At 41.6% G+C, this 24964-nt stretch overlaps 1 protein-coding gene across 1 annotated transcript; it reads right to left on the minus strand.

Moving 5' to 3' along the window:
- Positions 1 to 24477, minus strand: SEC23IP (SEC23 interacting protein). The gene is given in 20 exon segments (XM_062635312.1): positions 1 to 569; positions 3727 to 3826; positions 7342 to 7504; positions 8415 to 8600; positions 9432 to 9534; positions 10263 to 10418; positions 11015 to 11221; positions 11770 to 11865; positions 12246 to 12413; positions 12990 to 13108; positions 13758 to 13966; positions 15186 to 15327; positions 15489 to 15578; positions 15907 to 16027; positions 16963 to 17052; positions 17383 to 17576; positions 18077 to 18272; positions 18745 to 19271; positions 23994 to 24285; positions 24287 to 24477. Coding segments are annotated over 19 exon segments (3324 nt in total). The 5' UTR covers positions 24470 to 24477; the 3' UTR covers positions 1 to 569; positions 3727 to 3744.
- Positions 24478 to 24964: the final 487 nt, after the last annotated feature.

A 24964-nucleotide genomic window follows, 5' to 3' on the forward strand; every position in this document is an offset into this window, starting at 1 on the left:
GAGGTTTAAAAAGGTCTTTATAAAATAATCTCCATCACACAACAGTAAGAAAATTATTATGGATGTTAGTTTTTAGTAGATATGACCTGTTTGGTGTAATCTGTATTAAAGATGGTTACAACTACAGTTTGTTTCTAAAAGATGGATGAACAAATGTATCAAGAAAAGCAGATTTTTGCTGTTTCTCAACACGTCCTTTTTAATAAGGACATGATGCCTTGATAGGCAAAGCATGTTTGACAGCCAGCTGAGACAGGAAAGCTGAAGGAGAGAAGCAATGATCTGCATGCCAAAAGCAAACCCCCTCTTCGGCGATCACTTTATACATGGCAACTGTACAATTAAACTGATTTCAGGTCAACATTGGGTGATTCCATTCATCTCTCGAATGATAGTGCTGATCATCTCAAAATGTAAGTTTGCTTGAAGTGACATAAGAAGGTAGAATGTGAGCAAGTTCTGAACTGGCAGAAAAAGAGTCTGATGCTTATGCTGTCATCTGTACCTACGAAAACACTAGGTGCTGTTCAAAGAGTTTTTCACCAGGTCTCTCAGGGCAACAGGTATGGCTGTGCAGAGAAAACAGAACATGTACACATGGGAAATATGAAACATATCAAGTTTTCTATTCCTGCAGTACTAATAACATTAAATATGCCAACATTCAATTTCAAGAAGACTCAATACAATAAGCTCTGCAATATACTTTTTATGGACACAAATTGGCAATCAGTTACAAACAGAAAGAGCTCACAGGATGTCATCACTATACATTGTAATTACCTACTGGATTCTTTTAACTTGTGGTAAGAAACTATCCTACTCTAAATAGAGATAGAAATAAAGATGCTCCAATTTATATATCCAAGCTTTAATATGCTGGTGCACTCTCCTCCCTCCCTGGGGCCCTCTTAAAAGGGCTGTAAAAATAGGAATAATAGAATGTATAGTGACTTGAACAAATATTCTAACCAAGACAGTGAAAGATACTCCTATCAATCTAAGCAAAAGATGCTAATGATGGCTATGCTTTACTAAAGGATTATGTTCTCATTTGCAAAAGTCACTTAAAAACATCTGTTTTTAGCTTCCTTTCAACCAAAATAGATACAAAGAAAATAAAACTCCAATTTACATGTTCAAGTTGTCCCAAAGATTTCTCTACATTCTTTATATGGAACCCCTTATTACTGGCTCACTAAGAACCCCTGTAAGATGACCTAGAAGAGCTGAATCAAGTCACTTATACAAAATAAAACAACTCAGAAGGTTTTAATCCCATGGGTACTCTCTTATCAGTGATTAGAAGCAAACAGATATTGGTAGCTACTCACCAGCTTTAAATGCAATAATTCTTCTCGTGTAATTTTAGCCAAGATAGTTAATGCTACTGACTCAATTTAGCTAAGAGTAAGTTACTAGTAGATGTCAAGAAAAACCTCCCAAGACAGAACACTACACAAACATGCTGTGCAACAGACTGTGTGCAGCAATGACCCTCTGCTTTCAAACTTCATCCTCCATGTGATGAAGTACAGTAGCCACCTTCATTCCTCTTCTGCTCTTCAGAACACTGGTCAACTCCCTTTATCCTTCCAAAGGAAAAGGATCAGCTAACTCAGACCAGAGAAAAAACCAAACACACAGCTCCTTCCCTTAGCTTGCCTCTGCTAAATTACCACAGTCACAAAGAAGCTCATGGTGCTCTTGGACAGTGCAGATCCCTTTAAGATCAACTTTCCCAGGAAGAGGTAAGCATACTGTAGATTCTGTCTCTTCCACTCTGCTGACAGCAGGCACCATGAAATTAAGCTGCACAGCAAGAGACAGTTCTGAATGTCAAAGCACGGATGTGCTCAGGTCTCATCATTCAAAACATGAAAAGCATGAATACGGAGCCCAGAGCCACCTTTGGTATTCACTCTTTCCCTTGAGCAGCCCACAATAGAGAGAAGCTGTTTTCTTCACATACTCTACTTCTAGAGAGGTAAGTGGCTGTTGCTGTCCTATGCACTGTTGTATAATCCGTTACCTTCACAATACCACCCTTCACATTTGAAGGTCTTAAAGGAAAAAGGAAACTATGCCAACCTTACCTGACTGCTGCCTACCACAGAAGGACAATGTTTCTTTTCCCTGCTGGAAGACTTACATGGTAATATTTGACATTTCTTCTTGCGTAAAAAAGATCCCAGTCTTGTAGCATGCAGCCTTCCCCAGGTACCACCTGTCATTAAGCACGTTCCAGTGGGCCCTAAGTGCTCCCTCATTTAAGCCTCTGGGATCTGAATCCTAGTCTCAAATGCTGTTCAGTCAAGGAAGTGTCAAGAGAAGTTCTGAGCAATTCCATATGGTATTACAATCACAGAGACTTCCTTGACTGTGCTTTGTTGCATGACATCCTCCTAATCCTTTCTCTGACTGTGTGGTTCTCAATGAAAAATAGAATTATCCCAGCAACAAACCCACTTTTAGCTCTGTGGTGATAAATTATCACTTCCCATGCCCCCCTCCACAAGACTGAAAGTTATTTCTGCAGCACTAACCTTCACATGCTTTCACCCTAAGCAGTCATCAATAAAAGCAGAGAAAAATATTCCGCAGCTATGACTTGAGACTCTGCATAAGGCACTGTGATAACTGACACACCACTGGCACAGCTGTGCAGCCAGACACTGCCTTCTTCCTGTTTTTTGGCCATGCTTTCGAAACTGCATTGGATCAGCTATGCCATTTCACTTTAAACAGATGCTATCAACTGACTATCAGAGCACTGTGTTTCAAAAGACTACTAAAACTATGCTAGCATTGAAGGTATCTAGAACATTCCCCTGAAATGTCAAGTATTTCTCTTCATACTGGGTATTTGTGCACTGTGACATTATCAGTTCTTCTGAAAAAATGGAGAAATACATTAGAAACTATCATGCTGTATAATTCCAAAAAGGCAAGATGCATACTTCTTCCTCCATGCCTCTCAAAAGAGAGTATAGCCTTTTCTACAACAGCCAGTGGTGCAGTCTGGTACAGATCCTCAGTTAGGAAACACAGGTCTTAAAAATACCTGCAAGTATATTTCAGATTTAAGATACTCAGTTTATACTGCATCTTTCTTTTCAAAGTGAACCAAATTCCATGTTATATCATTTCATCTGTTCTACTGCTATTCTTAAGCTATACAAAGATAATAAAATACTGGCACATAGAGAGGTCTTATTCAGTAGTTTATCAACATTAATATTAATGTTTAACACCTTTTTGGGAGACAAGCAACTTCTTCCCTGGCATATATGTGCACAAGCAGTCAAACCAATACAATAATGCAGGCATAACAGCAGAACACTGTTGGTGTCCTTTAATTTACTTCACTGTAAATGGAGTTTCATCATGTCCAATATCATCAAGTTTTCCTATGCTTGAACATTCACTGGACTGAAGTAGGGGAGAAACATGATAAAGAGAGGTCATATTTTTTGACATATTTGTACTGCCAATTATTCTCCCATACCAAAAACTCTTAACATCAGGTATCTTTCAGGAATGAAGGAGGGAAGAACTTGAATACTTCTCCTGCATTTAAGTCTAGAAATTGGTTTTGGCATCAAAATGACACTTTTTGGCTGCCTGCTTTGTAATTTAAACTTCAGAGGAAAAACCAGATGTAAAGACACCCAAGTTGCAGCTGAGTTTGGTATGAGTACGTAAGTTATATTAGAAGAAACTTACAGTTCCTGTTTCTATATATCAGTGCTGTGGCTGCTCAGGCTGGATATTCATAGTCCTGTATATTTCTTTGAGAAATAGCAAGGCAGTGTCTTCAGATCCCCTGTGAAGAAAAGAAGAAGAAAGAAAAAGTGTTATGTTAGTACTGCCCATGTTTCATTTCTTGTAAACTATGCTTCACCCCACTCCAGCTCTCTAAAATGTGCACCCTATTATCCCGGTACTTATCTTTCAGGAACATCACCTCTACCAACTTCCTTCAAGCTCAATTCTTCATCAGCTTTGCATTATTTCTGCTATCCTTTCTTTAGTGCATTTCGCACCCCCAATTTGTCCTCCCTAACTTACCATGCTCCAACTCAAAATCCCCTTCTCCACTCACTTCTTTGATCTTACTCATTTGGCTTAAATTTCCTCAAATAACCTATCGCTTTTTGTCTGCAGTGAGCTCCTGAATATATTCCACCATGAATACATTCTACTTGTCAAGGCTTTCTTCCTTTACTTGTGCTATTGCATCTATCAGCCCAATGTCAAAATTCACCTTTGCTACTTCTGTCAGCAATACTCTAATGCTTCTCTCCCAGCTGGCTGGCCCTTCCTTGTAAATAGACTATATAATAGACCATAGTCTTCATCTCTTCCTTACCACTAAAAAGGAAGTTCAAGTAATTTAAAGCCTAATATAATTCAAGTGCCACACTTCCAAGTGGCTGTTTTCCATCTTTTCAAAGTCAAAGCTTGATGCTATCTGAATTTAAACTGAACATCCACAGATTTATCTTATGCATCTATAAAATGTTATTCAAAACAATACCAATATAAAACAGAGACAACCCCTGTAAAAAATAACAAAGATAAACAGGCAAATGTTAGCAAAGTTCCAAAGGTGGAGGTAAAGGCAGCTTCCTGGGATTTTAGAAGAAATTATACAGGGAGACAGTAAAGGCGATTTAGATGGTGGGTCAGAACTGTTATCCTCCAAACGTGAAGAACATCATTTACAGAGCTCCAGTGAAGAGTTACATGTGCAAGCCAAGGAGCTACAGGTATTATCCACAATTGAGCACAGAGATAGTCACACATGTCATGGTGGTCTCTGCTATTAAATGAGTAAACAAATAAGCAAGCAGAAGGATCAACACAGAAGCTTTGTTCGCATTTTGGTCATTAATCATTGTGCTTCCTTACTTGAACGCCCAAAAAATAAGCTATAGGTAGCAGGTTTGTAAACTCTAGCAAGGATCGGCTGCCGCCTTGTGGAAAAGAACTCCTTGCTCCTTCAACTCCACCCGTGAAACAGCACTGCCACCACCAGGTCACAGACTAATCGGGAGACCGACCAAGCTCAATGCTCAGCCGTGCCAGCGCATGTCAGTACCATAGCCCTGAAAACCACTCCTCCGGCTGCTTAACAACGGATGTGAGCGATACCGATACTTTAATAGGATTCTTCAGGTAATGCTGTCGATTCCTTCTTTTAACCTCTGGAAAAATGCCTGCTTCTAAAAATTCTCAGCTATTGAAAACCGAAACCTCTAAAAGTAGTGTAGAACACGTTCGGCACCTGCTAAACTCAAAACAAGAGACCAGTCACTCCTCCCTCGCCAGCACCTTTCTGTACAGCTCAGCAACTGACACCAAGCTTGTCTATTACATATAAAGATGTTGTCACGTTGTTAAAAAGGGCAAATACAACAGACCAATAGTTACTGCTGTTTCTGTAATTAGTATTACATCTTTCTCCACTTGAGTGATAGAATCACAGAACAGGTTTTGATTTGGAATGGACCTTAAAGCTCATCCAGTCTCAACCCCCTGCCACAGGCAGGGACACCTTCCACTAGAGCAGCTTGCTCCATGCTCTGTCCAACCTGGGATGGGGCAGCCACAGCTTCTCTGAGCACCCTGTGCCAGCGCCCCAGCACCCTCACAGGGAACAGCTTCTGCCTAAGAGCTCATCTCAGTCTCCCCTCTGGCAGGTTAAAGTCATTCCCTTTGTCCAAAGCCCCTCTCCAGGTTTCCTGCAGCCCCTTTAGGCACTGAAGCTGCTCTCTGAGGTCTCCCCTTCAGGAGCCTTCTCTTCTCCAGGCTGACCCAGCCCAGCTCTCTCAGCCTGGCTCCAGAGCAGAGCTGCTCCAGCCCTCGCAGCATCTCCGTGGCCTCGTCTGGACTCACTCCAACAGCTCCACATCCTTCAACACATCCCTCCTGCGTTGCTGACCCAGAGCTGGATGCAGGATTGCAGAGAGAGTTCCATGAGAGTTGAGTGAAGAGGCAGAATCACCTCCCTTGACTTGCTGGTCACTATTCTTTTGATGCAGCTCAGGATAAGGCTGGCTTTCTGGTTTTCATGTTCATTTGAAACACGTAAGCACTTAAAAAAAAGTAAATCCAAATCCAGATAAGGCAATGGTGTACTACAGCTCTGACTACATGAGAATACCAAACTCTGCTTCTTGTTCTATAAATGGCGCTGTATACGAGCAACCACTGTATACAAGTGGTAAATCAGAACCACCCAAATTTACAGGAAGTTTCACTGTGCATTTTCTCTTTTATTTCTTTTGTTAATTTGTGATAGCAAAGCAGCAGTACTGAGCAATTTCATTCCAACACAAGGAAGTAATAAAGTTTTACTACACACTGTAGTCTAATATAACAATTCATGAAGGAATTATAGTTGAAAAGGTACATTGTCAAAATGCTCACAGAGCTCTCCTTGTTTTGGAAATGACTGTAGCTAAAGGTATGTGTTTTGAGTCTCAGTGTGCAATGTCTTTACTGTGAAAAGGATAATGCATTTATTTTGTACTAAAGCAGAACTAGATTAGCTAAGAGTGACATCTAGGTGTGATGCCTTGAGACTGGCATTGCTGCACAGTCACACATGCCCTTTTTACCTTCATACCCAAATTGTCTCAATCTTACAACACTTGGGTATCCAGAGTGTAACAAATTTATAATCTCCCACAGGAAGTGGGAGGTTTCCCAGTGTTTGACACTGAAGATTTGGCTGGACATCTAGTCTAGGTCATGCTTGCTCAGTAAGGTTGAACCAGATGATCCTTAAGGTCCTGGCATTCCATGATTCTACGCAACTTATCTTTACAGTATGCCTGTGTAAGAAAGCAGCATCTTTCCAAAGAAGAGGCTATTTCAGAGTTAAGTGATACAGACTCCTATCCAACTCTGCAGTCATCTTTTCCAAATGTTTAAATTCAAAGACCCAGAAAACTCAGGACTGAAGTCATATGCATACAAATTGACCACTGGAACAGCTCCTGTTCTGGTTGCTTTATAATTGGTTGGTCCCTCTACAACCCTTCTCAAATCAGCAGTAGCCTGAAAAATAGATCTGTATATATAAATCTGTATTATTTTCATCAAAACGTGCTTGAAGTGAAATACTAGGGCATGATTTTTGATAGACGTCACCTGAGTTTTCATCATAAACACCAAGATAGGAAACATAATTGCAGCTATTATCAATTGGTCACAGGTAAATAACAGACAATAGAAGCAAGATAAATGGCAGGCATGTTATTACCAACATTTAAAGACATACAGTTATCTCAGACAAGCAGTACTTATAGAATCACAAGCATTCCCTCTTACCAGTAGCATAAATGACTCTGTAGAGCAAAAAGGTATTCATTGAAGCTTTCTATTGGTTTTTCCTGTAGAACATAATCAATCCGACGCCCTCCATTTAACATTCCAACCTTCACTTGATAATCTTCATCTTTTGGAGGGTCTGGACTTTCAGTGACCTTTTCAGCTGAAATTAGAGTTTAAGATTTAAACTCAAGCATAGCCTGCTCAACTGTAATCAAGAAACATCACACATTTTCCCTGGTTTGATTTCCAAGCACTTCCAATGAGACATTAATAATAGCCTTAACTGACAAGCACACCCCTGCATAATTGAGAAAGGTTACTGGAACTATAGGCTTATTTCTTTCAGCAGAGTATAAACAGAGTGTATTTGAAGAACAGCTCACAAACTAGCAGCTGAGCAATTTTAAAACCAAACCCGTGTTAATACATAGCAGACCCAGTCATTCCACAAGTTAATAACCTGAAATAATACATTTTACATCCCCCTTGCATAGAGTCAATCAGTATCCTCAATTTAAACTAGAAGGAATGTTTTGGTTTTGTAAGTATAAACAAAGGCAGCATTATGAAACACCAACAGTTAATTCACAACTGGGAAACTTGCCCTTGGTGTCATCAGGGGTAATATTTATATCCAACTTAAGACTGTTTTCTTCAACAGCATTTTTTTCTCTTCAAGTACACACTTAAATGCTTCTTAGCTCATCCCCAAACCTCAGCAGAACACTACTAAAGAGATTAAATCTCACAAATGCTTATTTGTATTAATTTGCCCTAAGAAGAAAGAAAACATAACTGATTTGGAAACCTGCCCTTCCAGCAGAAAGTTGGAAGGTTATAGAAAATTAAGCCTAAAATATCCTTCAGTAAAAGTTAACTTCTCCTTTCCTAATAGACCTCTTCCGTGGTCAGTCGAGTGACAGAGCAGCTTTGGTGGGTAGCTGGCACCTAGCACAGAGGCCTCCTTAATAGGGTCAGGAAAACCAAAAGCAAGCCATCACTAGGATACTTAAGTTTCTTCTCATCCGATATTGACAAGTTAGAAGAAAAACCATGATGTGTCCACATACCTTCTACCACTTGTTTTTCTTCCTCCTCTTTAATTTGGTTAGCTACTTTCTCCAGCTCTTCTTGCAACTGAGATGAAGACGTATGAGCACGTGCAAATTCATTCAGGGTCTGCCATGCACTCTTCAAAGAGCTAATAAAACCCTGTTTCAGATCAGAACCCATACGAGAGAGAGAATCTTTCAACTCTAAGAAGGCAAAAAAAGGGGGGGGGGGGGAAGTTACCATAGGAGAAAGATGCAAAATCATACACAAAAACCACAATGATGAAACACTGCTTTTCCTGGACTTTTGTTGAGAAACAGGCTGCTATGTCATGAACATGGGTTTCTTGCTTCTCTATTCTATTCAAAAAGGATTAACTGAATTAATGCACCATTGATTTCTCACTGAATGGGTCAATGAGTTAAAATCTACTAGCACAGGAAACAGTCCAACAGCCTCCAAATCCAGAAGGGTCCACAGAAATAGCTTCAGCAACTAATCCTTGAACACCACCCCCCACAATCACTCCTAACATCCTACACTAAAGGAAGAGTATAGACAGAGTAGTTTCAAACTCCAGCAGAGCAGAAGAGCCCACAAGACCTGCCAAAGTCACTTGCAGTAGCAGTGATTTAGAGAAGCACTCCCAAACAACTCTAGCCTGGAATTCTGCTACAGCTCAGTAACTGTGTCACCAGTAACTAAGCTGCCATTCAGTACTGGTGGGAAACTCTGAAGGAGCTCTTCCCAGTAACTGGTTAGGACCACCAGGATCTGTTAGATCAGGGCTCACAACTGTTCCATTTTTAAAAAGAACTTTAGAAGCTCAAATCTGGAGGAATTACAATTCTTGCATCTGAATGCAACTGTGAATATCCAATTTATAGGGCTGGGAGGAATCCCCCTCTGATATTTAGGCAAAACAGAGGCAGATATCCAGGAACATTAATTAGTCGTTCGAAATTTTACAATATTCTAAAGGAAATGAGTAAATTAGGAATGTGATCTATATACGAAAGAAGTTTTCTTTTTACCCAGATGAAGTCTTTTTCTGCCTTTATGATGTGGAATGAGAACTGGTTTTAAATCCAGGTCTTCAGTGATCATTGGCTCTAACCTGTAAGCCACTGGATCAAGCTGTGAAGAAGCAACACATTGACATTTAGTTAGCTTAAAAATCATTCTAATTATCACATTTCAGAAAAAAAAAGGAATAAAATCCTTATTTATGAATAGAGAACCATTCTGGAATTCTGTGCCATTTCAGTTGTATAAAAACTCAGTTCATGACTATTTAATCATAAAATTAAACAGGTTCTATTAATAAGTTAAGACTTATTCTCCTACGGACAGAGATCCTAAGAAGAAAACACAACAGTGAAAGCTTTTCTTGCACTCTGGGGATTACTATCAACATGTCACTGTTTAATTATCAAAGAAGATGGGACAGAAGAGGACAAGTGTGCTGTATGTACTGCAAAATATCTAAGGATTTCCAAATTTCCCAGAATCCAAACTGGAAACTCAGGAGAGCCCTATAAACAGTTAAAACAGTTCATAAAAATCTACAAGAGGGGCTTGACATTTATGGGGAGAAGAAAAAATGTTGAACATGGCAAATATTATCAAGCCAACCCATACCTAAAGTGCTAGGTATGGAACCTGTAGCCAGCTCCCTCTTGCAGTAAACACCACAGATATTTGGAATATATATTTCATACGGGTCAATTCTTTTTAAAAGGGTGTTTTTGGAAATGTACATAGTGGAACAGGAGGTGTAATGCTCAGAGGTTAAAGCTTAAGTCTTCTGCATTGGTCTCATCTGCATCAAGCAAAAGCAAATCTCGAAAGTACTGCTTACTCACTGGATGATAGATATTGAAGAATCCCTTGCAGGTTGGAAGCCTGTAGTTTTCATCAATCTTCTCCACACCTCTCACAGTAAGGAACACACCAATAGGAGAACCAAGAGCAAAGAAAATATCCGGTTCAAAGTCCAGCGAACTGTAAGCCACAGAAACCTACCAGACACAAATCAATATGTAATCTCTCACGACTGCCAGACAGTCATGCTTAGTTGGGAAGGTAAAACAAGCAGTGCATTAAATCAACCACATGCTCACAATAATTCCCATCAGTTTCAGCTGCATTGCCCTCTTCCACACTAATAACATGGTACTAGTGAATACTGATGATCTAATATTAAAATATTCTTAAAGAAAATTTAAAAAAAAGCAAAAATCAAACATATGTTTGAAACAGGAGGTCTTTGAAGTTTGGGCTGTAAGTTAAGTTTGAAGTAAATCTTAAATGCAACATGGATCAGTTTAGGCTGACCACTCAATATCATTTCATTCAGGCAGTTCTGCTTCTGGAACAAAACTGTGTTTACAGCTCACTCACTGCTGAAAATGAATTTTAGTGGCACTCTTGTTATAAGAGGTTTTGCTTTCACTAATCTAACCCACTTCTCCAATCCTCCCACCAAAGGGTAAAGTTCTGTGTAAGTATAACTTTTGTACAAGGGAAGCAGCAGAGTCATCAACGTTAAGAAAACAAAGCCCAGCAAAAGGACAGGATTGTTCCAAGTGAATCATTTTAATTTATGTAGTCTCACCTGGCCAGTTCCAACCTCAAAATACTCATAGTCAATGTTCATTGAAGAAACGGATGCACCAACTGGAAGCTTCCTCTTTGAATGCAGCTGACCTGACTCTGAAGAGGAGACAGAATTAACTGTCTCTTTTGCTTTCTGGGCATCTTCATGAGTTTGGAGCGTGGCAGCTAGCACTGCTTTCTTTTCTGCTAGTGCCTTCTTTTGTTCCTTTGGAGAAAAGTTTCAAAAATCAGAGGGAAAAGAAAAGTTTATTTCACAGTGAACAAAAGGCAGGGCTGTTCAGCCTGGAGAAGAGAAGCTGCATGGAGACCTCATAGCAACCTTCCAATATCTGAAGGGGACCTACAGGGATGCTGGAGAGGTATTCATCAGGGACTGTAGCAATAGGACAAGGGGCAATGGGTTTAAACTAAACCGGGAAAGTTCAAGTTACATATATGAAAGTTATTCTTTACAATGAGGGTGGTGAGGCACTGGCACAGCTGAACACAGAAGTGGTAAACACTCCACCTCTGGCAATGTTCAAGCCCAGGCTGGACAGAGCCTTGGGTGACATGGTTTAGTGTGAGGCATCCCTGCCCATGGCAGGGGGATTGGAACTGGATGAGCTTTAAGGTCATTTCCAAACCAAACCATTCTGTGATTCTATGATTCTATATTACCAAGTGTGTTAAAGAATAGATTTCACTCCATAGCAAGGAATTCAGTTACATTTGCTTAACAATGTTTGTTTCATTCCTGAAAAGTGTGTTTACCTGCTTAGCTGCTCTGTCTTTTACAAAGTTAGCTATTTTCTTTCTTGGTCCAAGAGGTATTCCCATTTCTTTCAGGTCATCAATTGTACACATGAGCTAAAAAACCCCAAACCAAGCAAAACAAAATTAAAAAAAGTAAAATCAAACACATATCGACACTTACTTTGTAAGTTTTCTAGTATTATATATGATTTCTTATTGGCAATGACTTATGAATTAGAAAAGACATTTTTATAATTTTATAAAGCTATAGAATTTACAAGAAAAGAGGCACGATACAAAGTACCTTAACATAATGGGGGGGGTTATACACCACACTAAGAAAGAGTCACATAGCAATTAGTCCTCATGTCATGCAATAATTCTCTTACCTTTGCAACTGCCTTCATGCCTCATAGTACACTAAACTCAAATTAAAACAAAAAACCCCAAACAAACCCCTATAAACCCCAAAAGTCAAGTGAATATTATTGTACCAGAGACTCCATGTCAATTTTCTCCTTTTCAAATGTGCTAGCATATTCTGACAAGCTAAGCAGTTCTAGAGTCTTCTGCAAAGTCGGAACATCATCATCTACTTCAGGCTCACAAAGGTCATCACCAGTAGTAATAGAGGAGCCCAAGGAACTGGTATCTTCAGTGATCTTAAAACAGCACAGAAACAGAATCACATAATTTAAGTGAATAAATGAATGTACAGCAAGATAAACAGTTTAATTCCTTTATCTTAAAAACTGTATAATATAAGCTTTATAAATTTATGTCCATTTTCACTAAAGCAGGATATAGATTCTCCACTAATAACAGATGAGCAAAATACACAGTAACTTTTAAGAGGCAAAAGGTTTCTTGAGCTTTCTAACACTCAAAAATATTCCTTTTCATCAAACAACTCATCACTGTTTCTAGTATGAACACAGATAGGTTCTTTCCCCTTTTACTCATCTCCCCTACAATTCAGATACTGTTAAGACCAAGTTCTATCTCCACAAGGGTCAAAGCTGATGCTCTGATCAAATCCCTTCTTCAAACTTGAAGGAGATGCCAACAGTTTGTCCTGAGGATTGAAAATATTTACAGAACTGCACATTTCCGTTCCCATGTTAAAATGTACTATCAGAACCACAACCGTATTTCAGCTAATAAATTCTTAAAACTCAAGAAAGCTGCTGAAAAATATCAGAACCATTTGCCTGGAAAGACTAACATATAGACATTACCTGTTTATCATGACCAGCCACATCCTTTCCAGTCCCATTAACATCAGAGAATGGTCCAGTATTTACTGATGATGCCAAGTCCTTCTGATGAGACAATATGTCAAATAGAATTAAGGAACCTGGAAACAGGAATTAAAGTTGCTTTTAGAAAAAGGTCAGATTTTCCTGTCACTAAATCCCAAGCAAAATTTATATGCAGTAGCAACATATAGATTGATTGTATTTCAAACTAAAATACCTATCTATTAACTTGGACATGATCATTCTCAGCAAGAAACAAACCTTTTTTCCCCTCCTCATTCATGCTTCACATAGTTACCATTATCAAACTTTCTTTACTTAACCATCTTAGACTGCTTGCCAAATTGAACAAGTTCCAGCCCCAACCACTATGCCATGTTGTTATAACACTTAATCTATGTTAAAAAAAAAAATCATCTTACTTTTACTAAATGAGGGGTTTGGGATACAGAAGTTGCCCACCTACCATGGCACCAAGTAACCTGTCAACTTTTAAACACAAAATAGACACTAGAGTCTTCACGTAGGAAGCTAAAGGGGAATGGGAAATGCATGCATACATGAAGTACCTAACCTTGTCTCAAAGCTTAATGAACTTAGGTATTGAGAGCTATTGACTTTAATCAGCCATTCTCTGAAAGACAGCCACCCCCAACAGCTAATTTTAGCCTTATGCTTAATGAAGGCTTCACTTCCCTTAGTGTAGGGATGCTGGTTTTATCCCAGATCAGCTCCTAAGAGAATTACCTAAACTGTGGCCAGCCACAGAGACTCCTCCTTTGAAGTCTGGGTTACGACTCACGAATAGGGCATACAAACGGTTCATTTCCAGCCCCACTTTGTCCACAATGGTCTGGCAGTAGGTGGGGCTGTTGTAAAACAGGACGTCGAGCAGGGTTTCGTTGGTGAAGTGCCGCAAGCGTCCAATGCTAGGCAAAGTGATCTTCTTTATGTTCCTAGTAACACAAAATCATTAGAAACATGAATGCCTTTAAAGAAATGCAGATACAAACTTTGTTAACTTTGGAAATGACAGGTAGTGGAACTGCAATATAAATAGCACAGATATGGGATCTACAGACATTAAATAAAGCGTAACATTGCATCCTCATATGTTAGAGCTATCTGCTGATTATATGTATTTGAGAAAGATACAGCTTCCTTTTTCCCCTCCAGTCTGAAGGGATGCCTGAAATAATCTCTTCTCTATTTCAACACTGCTCTTATCTAGAAACAGGAAGTTTTGTGACCAGATTGGTCAAAGTGGATGAAAAAAGAATTTGCATGTAAAAATTGAAGATGAAATTGAAGAAACAGGCAACATAATCCTCATCACCAGGCATCACATCTGCTTGCCTGGTGTTAAGACAGCTGGAATTGGTAGAGAACTAAGACTGCTTAGATAGCATTGCCTGGTTTGGTTCATAGAATAAAGCTCCTTCCTCATGATAATGCAGTGTTCAAATGCAAAAAAAAAAGACTAAGCTTCTAGGAAAGCAGTACGACTTGACTGAGCTACAACAGCCTGGAGAACACCAGCGTGCGCTCTAAGCGGTACGGGTTGCTACCTTCACAATTTCTACTTCCCCATCTTTGAGCAAGAGAAAACAGTTTGAAATGTCAAGCAACAGCAAAGGGATAGGTTCCAAGAAGTGCTTTTAAAATAGATCTTAAAATATTGTAACACTCCTAACCAATATAGATATTTTTTTAATTTTATTTTGAAATGAAGTAAAATAATCTTAATCTCAGCTTCACTGCCTAATCCTAATTCAGGTACTACTCTAGGACTGTAGAGAGGGCTCAATGCCTTCTTCAGGAAGAGAACACTAACATCTCATCTCCTCAGGTCAGACCCAATCAGACTGCAGAAGATACAGGAGAGAAAGTTCTTCACTCCAAACTGTACATAGCTGCGTTGGACAACATGTCTTCGTGCTCAGCACCTCATACTTACTGTCACTACCTCTACACACTCATCATGTTATCAATGCATTAGCCACTTCCATGAAAATCTAGTGCTGAAACAGTGTGTATATGCATCCTGTCACCCAGTGGCATGAAAATTAACAAGAGAAAATACTCCACATGCCTTTTCAGCTTTCCCTATACACCTCATCAAAAAGATAAAGATGCAGCTTCTACAAAATTCTCAACATTAAGCAATGTACTCACCTGTCTACACCTGTTGCATCTCCGTGCAGAGAACTATGCCAGTGAACTGGGAGGAATTCCACCCTGCTCACTTTGTGTTCCTCTAAAGCCTTCTTAAAGTGAGTCTGTAACAACTTCAGAGAAACAGTCCTAAAATCGTCAACTATAGAGAAGAATAGTAATGAAAATCCAATAGTACCAGTACTCAAATAACACATAAATATTCTCTTTTGGTTTTCCTCAAAGACATGCTTATGTGAATACAAGAGACCCACATTTAAACAGTTAAGAATACAAGTGCTCATTAAGCAAGCAAAAACTTACCACATTCAACAACACTTCTAAACCTCAAGTCACATACAGGACCTATGCCATGAACCATAAATACCAGATGGTCAATTTGGGGCATTTCTCCTGTAGACAAAGGAAAGAAAAAAGATCAGAATAGCAGTGTGTACTGCAGTGGTAGAGTTTACAGTCCAGCAACTTTAAGATATACTTGCTTTCTAAAGCTTCTCATACAACATGGTTCAGGACATAACACAGCCCACAGGACTTCTCTAATTAAAAAAACCCAGGTAACTTCTTTCAGGCAGCTTATATTGAGGAATAACTTTAATCTTTAGACTCTAAGTATGAACAGTGCATTGACACACCACCCACTATTGTCCTTTGTGCACTACCTTTGCACAGAACCAAACTAACTGCTCAAGCTGCAGACCCATGTAGAGCAATTACATACCATCAGGAATTTCATCATGGTCATCATCAATTCCACGCTTTACTACCCTTGGTCTTGCCTGAGCACCATCTTGAGAGGTGCCCCATTCATCTGGTGTGGCAGGTTGGAACTGGACTATGACCTGAAAAACATATTGTCCAATTATAAATACAAGAAAACCTTATGATCCATACTATTAGTCTGAAAGCATTGCATGGGTTGAGACACTTTTTGCTTGATTGCTTTACCTTGCACCTGAGATTCAACTACTTTGTATATATGCAGAAAACACCATTAGCAAACCCTAAGGGTATTCCCTGTGACAATGACAGCTTCACTGCCACTAGTGAGGTAAGACTTACACTGACTTAGTGTAATCTGAACTCATAAATATGACATCAAGTGGTTTCAGCACTCCTTTTCTAGGTTTTTACTGGACAGAACTCCTCAACCAGTATTATTAAGTGTCTAAACAAGGAGCAACCATGATAAAATAATCCAAGGGACAGAATTTATTTATTATTACTGCATCTGTGATAAGTGAACAGTTAACAGCATTGGTCAACAAGGCTGAAGTCCAAGTTTTAATCCCATGAGACTGATGGCAAAGTGTTTAGAATAACTTTAAAAGCTTTATTTGCTAGACTTTCTTATGGCCTAAAAATGGTTGCTTGCAGTGGAAACTTCTCGTGGCTTAGATACCCAAACTAATTACCTTGTAGTTAGATTAATGCTCTTCTCCACATGAAAGCTCTTAGTCTAAATTACCTTCCATTTGATACAGACTGTCTGAGGTTAAACCAATTCAAAATGCCTCCTGTTTGCTGCCAGTTGATGCTCAGTTGAAACACTGACTATGCAAACCCTTACTTCTCTTAGGTTTTAAAAGCATCATCTTTTAATAACCTACAGCACACTGAAACAAGCAGGAGTTCAGTGTTCTATAAACTTCATCATCTTTAATGCACACATACACAAAACAATCAACAAGCAAGACTGCATTCAATTTATGCTGCCATCCACCTGCTCATTCACCCCTAATGAATCCTGTGAGAATCCACTGCCAAAATCCATTACCTTAGGATTATGCATAACAATTGTCTCCCCATTTGGGAATTCAAGTCTCCGGTGCCATTGATTTGTAGTGACAGCCTTTTTATATTCTGCCTGAAACAGTAAACAAGTTACACAAAGTCAGTATGCTTTCTCAAACTATTTCTTGGCCTTGTGCATCATCTGTGATATTAAGTTTATAATTGCCATCACTTTGCTTATACAAAAGTGTCACATGAAGCCCTACACAAGTTGATTTTAGATCTCAGCAGTGTATGAGTAATGAGGCCTTCTAGCCACTGCCCGGTGCAGGATTTGCTTACTTATACTCCAGGGAGTGCATTCTGGAAGTCATTTTAATGAAACACAAGGAGGTATTTCTAAAGTCATAAATACGAAGAACTATCAAGTACTTAGTGAAATTTATCTAAAGGTAACACTAACCTCTAGCTTGTCACTAAAATCCTCAGTGTAAGGAATAAACCGGCTGTCCTTGTCTCCCTTATAAAACCACACACAGCGTCTCACTTCAGAAGGCTCTTCATCCCAGTAGACAGCTTTCCTCATCCTGTCATACAGGTACACATCATAGCGTCCCCCGTCAGTGCTCAGAACCACACTCTCAGGATCAGGCTGGACTACGACACAAAAGTCACACTCTATTACAATACTAACATGTACAAATCTTTCTTCCCTCTCATCCCAACCCCACTCACTTCTGTTATACGTATTAGGCCATTAAGACAGATAATTACAACATGGAAGAAAAGCTTCATAGTATCAGGGAACCACCATGTTGCTTCTAAAACACTTACATGTCTTCCGTACACAGCAAAAAGTTTTGAACTCCCAGATACAAATTCTTATTCCAGAGCTGACAGTTTAACAAGAAGGCAAACTAAGACAAATAACAAAGGAGTTCTACATAAAAATGAGATATCCACTAGGCATAGAACACCTGCACAAAATGACAGCATCAAGCAACACATAATGTAAACTAAATAAATTAACTGGCACAAAATACATCTTCAGACATGTATTAGTATTAAGTATTATTGCCATATCATACTCTCATACATGGCATTACTCTAATATCTTCCTTCTAGTCCTGTTTATCTTTGAGTAAGACACAACTTACCGGAGTTATAGACTTCCTCTAGTTTTGCAGAATCCAGCATGCTGAATGGCATCCACACCTGCTTGTCCTCCACCTCCTTACAGTAGAACCAATGGGGCTGAACTGGCTCATACTGGTTCTGCAGCAAAGCAGGAGGTGCCTGCACCAGTGAACCTGAAGGCCTGGGAGCTGAGAGCTCTGACTGAGACTCTGGAAACTGAAAATACACATGGGTTTATCACCTTAATCTCAGTTTTTACGGAACTGATCTATACTTTGCTCTAGATAACACAATCTTTACTTCTAACTTTCTTTTTTTTCTTCTTCAATATCACTACCAGAATGAATGGGGAACCAATTTTTTAGCTCATACCTTGCAAATGGCTCAATTTGACCTGATTTACAGCAGAGGCACAAAGCAGCCACACAGCTGAAACAGCAGCAAACTCAGTAACAGGCAGAAAAGAGCAACAGAACTTCACCACCTGGATTTGCTCACCTAGCTACAGCCTCAGGGTATGCTCACTTCAAAGATTAGAGTTCTCCTAAAGCAGCTAGCTCTAGCGAAAAGATTTTGCCATCAGAAATGGTTCAAAAAAATCTTCAGAAGACAAAAGACACAATTCAGAGAGGAAAGTGACTTGAATTGGTTTGTTCTGGTAACAGGCCATCAGGAATGATTTCTGTACCTGTGTCAATGACCCTGGAGGTGTCTGATACATCTGGACAGGTGGCACAGAGCATGGAGGTTGAACAGGATGACTCTGTTGCAGCTGTGGTGGAGTCAGGTATGGGTTAGCTCTGCTGCTTAGGCTGGTGTGCCGGTAAGGGTTATACCCCTGCTGAGATGTTCCCTGGGGAAGAGTAGATGCACTTGCAAGTGGAGGACAGCTCTGCTGAGGAGTCTGATATGCTGTGATTCCCACCTGGGAAGCAGGTGGTGCACTGTAAGAGGACTGTGACTGTGGAATATGTGGTGAAAAGGCATTTTGCCCATCCTGTGACCCAGAAACAAGTGGAAATGAAGTTGAAGGCCTGGAGAAGGCTGGTGCTCCAACAGGTGGTGCAATAGTTGTTAAGGGTGGCTGCCCAATACTTCCAAATGGATCACTGCTACTAGGTACTTGAGAGAAATAGTTGAAAGTCTGTGGTGGATTGGGGCTGGCAGAAGTCTGACCCAAGAAGCTGTCCTCTTCACCAACATCTGCAGAATCATCTGCAAAAACACAAAGATAACTACAGCTATAATGGGAGCTAGTGTATGTAGTCAAAATGTTCTGTAATTATCAACTATTACCAAAACTCTGTTGGTCCCCATAAAGTCAAAAGGATTACAAAGCTTACATGTACTTGACAATTAAATACATCGTAAAAGGAAACAAAATATACCAAGTCTTCAAGAACATTTAAAATGGACCATAACAGTCACACAGTGAACCCAGATAAAGCAACAAAAGTTAAAAATCTGGAATAAGAGACCAAAGTATGACTGAAGACAGGACCTTTCCAAGCCAACTTGGCAAGGATCCGTGCTTCCAGGGCACCAAAATCCCCTCCAATTTCCCTATGCCTACCAAATAAATGCAAGAGCAGCCTTGGTTCATTTCCTTTCCTATGAAAATAGTTACTAAGCATAGGAGTTTACACTCTTTAATTTCTAGACTTCCAAGATTAAACTCAAAAGCAGATCTTAAGGACATTCCCAAATATGCCAAACCTATTGGTTAACAAATCCATCCTGGCCTGCTCCTTCAGGCAAGATCCCTCACAGGGTTTCTCATTTGACTTGCAAGGTGGCCATAACTCATCATTCCAAGTTACTGATGACCATGACCGACTCCAGTTCTCTCTGAAAATCGTACTCTAGACTGGCACAGAAAATAAGTCCCCATTCTGCATAAGTTCAGGAGAGGGCTTAAAAAGGTGCAAGGCCATGACTACCATTTCATACTGAGAATACACACAAACCAGGTCCTGGTCAATCCGGGTTTTCTGCTTTGTAGTAACCTAGGAACACCTGAGGAAGAAAAAGTGGTTTGACATTATCATAGGTCTCACAGTAACTTCAGTTAAGCCTGTGATGTCTGAGCATCACTGCCTGCCTGCTGAGGGAACAGCACCATGCAAGCACCAGTACAATCTGCAGAAGTCATAAGTGTGGTGTTATCTGCTCTGGCAATCAGATAATCCCCAGGCTGTGGGGAAGAAACCACAGTTATCACTGCTTCTCCATTATTCATCCCTTGCCAAAGTCAGAGGCCAAGCATCTCTGAAGCTACAAGAAGCCAGTAACAAATGTCATTATCCTCAGCCAACAGAATTGTAACGTAGAGCATCAAGGGAGCACAGAGGAATCCACAGAGAAGTCTCCCTAGGAAGCTGCTGTTCTAATTAATTAATCATAAAAGCAGCATGAGTAAAAAGGACTATTTTAATCATCTTTTACTTAGAAGTCTTTTCAGACTGGAAATTTGAGGCATCAGTTGAATTTGCCAACTTTCCTTACTTTCACCTATAACATTTTATCCCACTTTGAGGAACAAAACCCAAAATCTATGTGTGTGAGCCATGACATGGAGCATAATAAAACTACTTATAAGCAAAGAACACTACAAAGCCAGGCCTATGGATTATCTCCCAACTACACGCCAGAAAAGCCATTTATACTAAATAAAAGGTATCAACTGCTAAACAATAAAATTATTCTTTCTTTCATTCTGTATAAACACTGTAGAATAGAGAGAAGCATACTGCATGCCACACTCTCATAGAATCATGGAATCAGCTCGGTTGGAAAAGACCTTTAAGATCATCAAGTCTAACCGTTACCCCAGCACTGCCAGGGTCACCACTAACCCATGTCACTGAGGGCCTCATCTACACAGTTTCTGAACACTTGAAGTGTCAGGGAGGTTGTGAATGCTCCGTCCCTGGCGGTGTTAAAGACCAGGCTGGACGAGGCCTTGGGTGACATGGTTTAGTGTGAGGTGGCCCTGCCCACGGCACGGGGTTGGAACTTAATGATCTTAAGGTACTTTCCAACACTAACTATTCTATGATTCTATGAATCTCAGCTTTCCAAAATAACTGCAGAATAGGCAATTCACTATCTCAAATCACAATAAACACATAGCAATGTGCTGAAGAGTTTGGGGCTTTACTAAGTGCCCATTCACAAAACACCTGTTCTCCAATTTCAGCTAGGTTTTAGAGATTTAGTCTCACTACATCTTTCCTTGAAAAAGTTACGCAAATACAAAAATTCTATGTGCATACATATACACGCCCGACACACAGTTTTTCAACTCATTACTTCATACTTCGCCTGTCTCTAGTTTTTCAAAGCCTATGTTACAACATAAATCCAGACTGGCAGAAAAACAAGCACTTCATACACATTTAAAAATATTCTATGAGTATACAGCTTGGACATACAAAGGCAGTATTCTTCCCATACATAAAACAGGCTGCCTTCAAAAGTGACTGTGCCAACCTCCTGTATATCCCTCCTTATACACGGTTGAACCTTGTCATTCACAGATTGTCACCCGACAACCATAAGTGACATTAGCCTACTTCCTCATTGAGAATACTCCTCTCTATCTACAATCAGTATATTGGTTACTTCACCCACACCTGAGCCAGGGAATGTATTTTCTATTGTCACAGAAACACAGAATGTTCAGGTTGGAAGGGACCTTAAAGCTCATCCAGCTCCAAGTCCCTGCCATGGGCAGGGACACCTTCTACTAGAGCAGGCTGCTCTAAGCCCCGTCCAACCTGGCCTCAAGCACTGCCTTTGATGGGGCAGCCGCAGCTTCTCTGGGCGACCTGTGCCAGCGCCTCAGCACCCTCACAGGGAAGAATTCAAACTGCAAAGCATAAACACTCTTGGAAATGTAATGTAAATTCAAGAGGCAAACTATTCTACACAGCCAGATCCCTGGTGAGTGCAGTGGGCTACAGAAACAGAACATTTAACAGGACAGGGACCTTACTCGGATAGCACATGAAGGTAGCACAACCCCCAGCACTGAAATTCACCCCAGCTGCAAATCTGTGAATCTTCATTTGATCAAATTTAAAGTGAGAGGGAGAGTACGTGATACACCACATTAATGAAATCCCACTGGATCTTCTTCCTGGGTAGCTTTTAAGTCTTCAGGAAATTGCAACAAGGCAGTTGCCTGTGCAAAGCCACTGGCCAGACAGGCACTTCAAAATTACTTCTGTTTTTAAATGAGAAACAATGTATATGTGCAGGAAAGAAAAAGTACTAGGATTGCATAATGGAAGTGGTAACAAACCATCTATCAAATACCTCAAGTATCGTAACGCTTTTATCCCTCCCACCCAAAAAAAAATGTAGCTTATCAAAAAGTGTTTCAAAGCCATATCTGGCAAACATTTTATTACACCTACATAGATGTACTCCACTGATTTCCATCGGCATTAATACTTACTACAGCTAAGATATAACACTGCTGAAATGATGACTTGGATTTTGGACTCAACAGATACCAATGCAGTAAAACTTAGATTATCTGACTTCTAGACGTATTCTTAATGATTAAGGTTTTAGTCTCAGACCGAATGAATTTCCAGAAGTCTTTTCCTTTCTGAAACTATTTCACAGAATCATAGAATAGTTAGGGTTGGAAGGGGCCTTAAGATCATCAAGTTCCAGCCCCCCTACCACGGGCAGGGACACCTCACACTAAACCATGTCACCCAAGGCTCTCTCCAACCTGGCCTTGAACACCGCCAGGGATGGAGCATTCACAACTTCCCTGGGCAACCCATTCCAGTGCCTCATCACCCTCACAGGAAAGAATTTCCTCCTTATATCCAACCTAAACTTCCCCTCTTTAAGTTTTAACCCGTTACCCCTTGTCCTATCACTACAATCCCTAATGAAGAGTCCCTCCCCACCATCCCTATAGGTCCCCTTCAGATACTGGAAGGCTGCTATGAGGTCTCCATACAGCCTTCTCTTCTGAACAGGCTGAACAGCCCCAACTTTCTCAGCCTGTCTTCATACAGGAGGTGCTCCAGTCCCCTGATCATCCTCGTGGCCTCCTCTGGACTTGTTCCAACAGTTCCATGTCCTTTTTATGTTGAGGACACCAGAACTGCACACAATGCTCCAGGTGAGGTCTCACAAGAGCAGAGTAGAGGGGCAGGATCACCTCCTTCGACCTGCTGGTCACACTCCTTTTGATGCAGCCCAGGATACGGTTGGCTTTCTGGGCTGTGAGCACACACTGAAGCCGGCTCATGTTCATTTTCTCACTGACCAACACCCCCAAGTCCTTCTCCATAGGGCATCAGGTTTTTAGACTGCGACATCATTAAGGATTTAGAAGGTAAGGATATTAAAGCCACGTTTAAATTAGCAAGGGAACCTTGTACTAAGAAGGTACCTCCTTAACTCACTAATTCCACACAGGGAAAACGGACAGCAAGATGGAAGAGGAGCTTAAAAAAACAAACCCATTAAATACACCCCTCAAGTTCTGTCAGCTTTTAACTGCTGAAACAAACACGCTGATCAATGAACTGAAAACACGATAACCTCCCGCTATCCTTACATACAGAGCTAGAGATCAAACACATAGCCACGACATACGCTCAGGAAAGCCGGACGCGCACATCTCGGGCAGCTTATCCTCCTCCCTGAAGCATTAACGCCCGCCGGTGACAACCAGCTCCGGGAGCCCCTCGGACACAAGATGAAGGTCTAACCAACACGTAGCGGGCCCAGACGCCAGGCAGACCCGCAGCAGCTCTGGGCAGGTCCCAGCTCGGCTCCTTCAGAGCTCCCACCGACCCCTCAAGCCCGTTATCCAGCGGTACGGAGGGCTTCGCCCGGGTCCCGCGACAACCCCTCCGTGCCCCTCCACTTCCCTCACAGCAACCCCTCAGCACCCTCCCTTACCGGCTGCCAGGAGAGCCGAGTCCGGCGGTATAACCGGAGCCTGGCTGACCGGGATGAAGGGCACGGTGAAGTTGAACTCGGTAGCGGAGGAAGAAAAGAGCAAATTGGTGGTAGCACCCGTAACACCAGGCTTCGCCGCCGCCATGGCTGCACCCGGCCACGTCCCTTCCCTCACGGCATCCCCGCCCTTTCCGCCCTCATCGCTTTGCCCGCTTTCAAGATGGCGGCGGCGGCGCCGCGCCCTCACGGCCTGTCCGCGCGCGGGTGAGGAGGAGAAGGCGGGTCCGGGGCTGGCAGCGCCGCCATTGCCGCAGGAAGAGGAGGAGGAGGAGGAGGAGGGCGGAAGCGGAGAGCCCCCGTGCTAAGCTTGCGAGCGGGAGTTGGCGGCAGCAGGGTGCTGGCAGCCCCTTGCCTGCCCTCGCCATGCCGTGTGTGGCCGACTGGCTCAACAACCCCTTCAGCATCGTGCAGGGCATCTTCGGTGAGTGCGGGCAGGGCGGGGACGGGGCCTCTCGGCGCCGGGAGGGCGCCTGTAACCGCGCGGTGGCCACACGGAGCTTCCCCTCGTGGGGTGGCGGCGGCGGGAGATCGGTGAGGCCGGGGATGGAGACGCGGCCGCGGGGACGGCGAGCAGCTGCGGGTGGCCGCGTTCTCCTTCCCCGCCTGCCCGAGGCCTCTGAAGGCTGCCGGCTGCGGGTCCTGTCCTGGCGCCGAGCGGGTACCTCACGGGCGGGCAGCGATGTCTGCCGCGGCTTGGCAGGCCGGGCAGGGTTAAAAAAGAAAACTCAGCATCTTTTGGGCTTCGGGAACAGCGTGTGCTGGCTACATGGAATACCGATCAGTGGTAGTGTTACCGGTGCCAGCAGCTGAAGCTGTTTCTGGGCTTGATCTTAGCTACATACGATTTCCGCAGTGAATGTAAAGCAGTGGTACCTTACGTCCTCTACTTCTGGCTGGTTGTACTGGCGTGT

This window comes from Pezoporus occidentalis, unplaced genomic scaffold (genome assembly GCF_034315485.1).
Source record: "Pezoporus occidentalis ecotype Australia unplaced genomic scaffold, CSIRO_AGI_Poc_V1 ctg45, whole genome shotgun sequence".
NCBI lineage: Eukaryota > Metazoa > Chordata > Aves > Psittaciformes > Psittacidae > Pezoporus > Pezoporus occidentalis.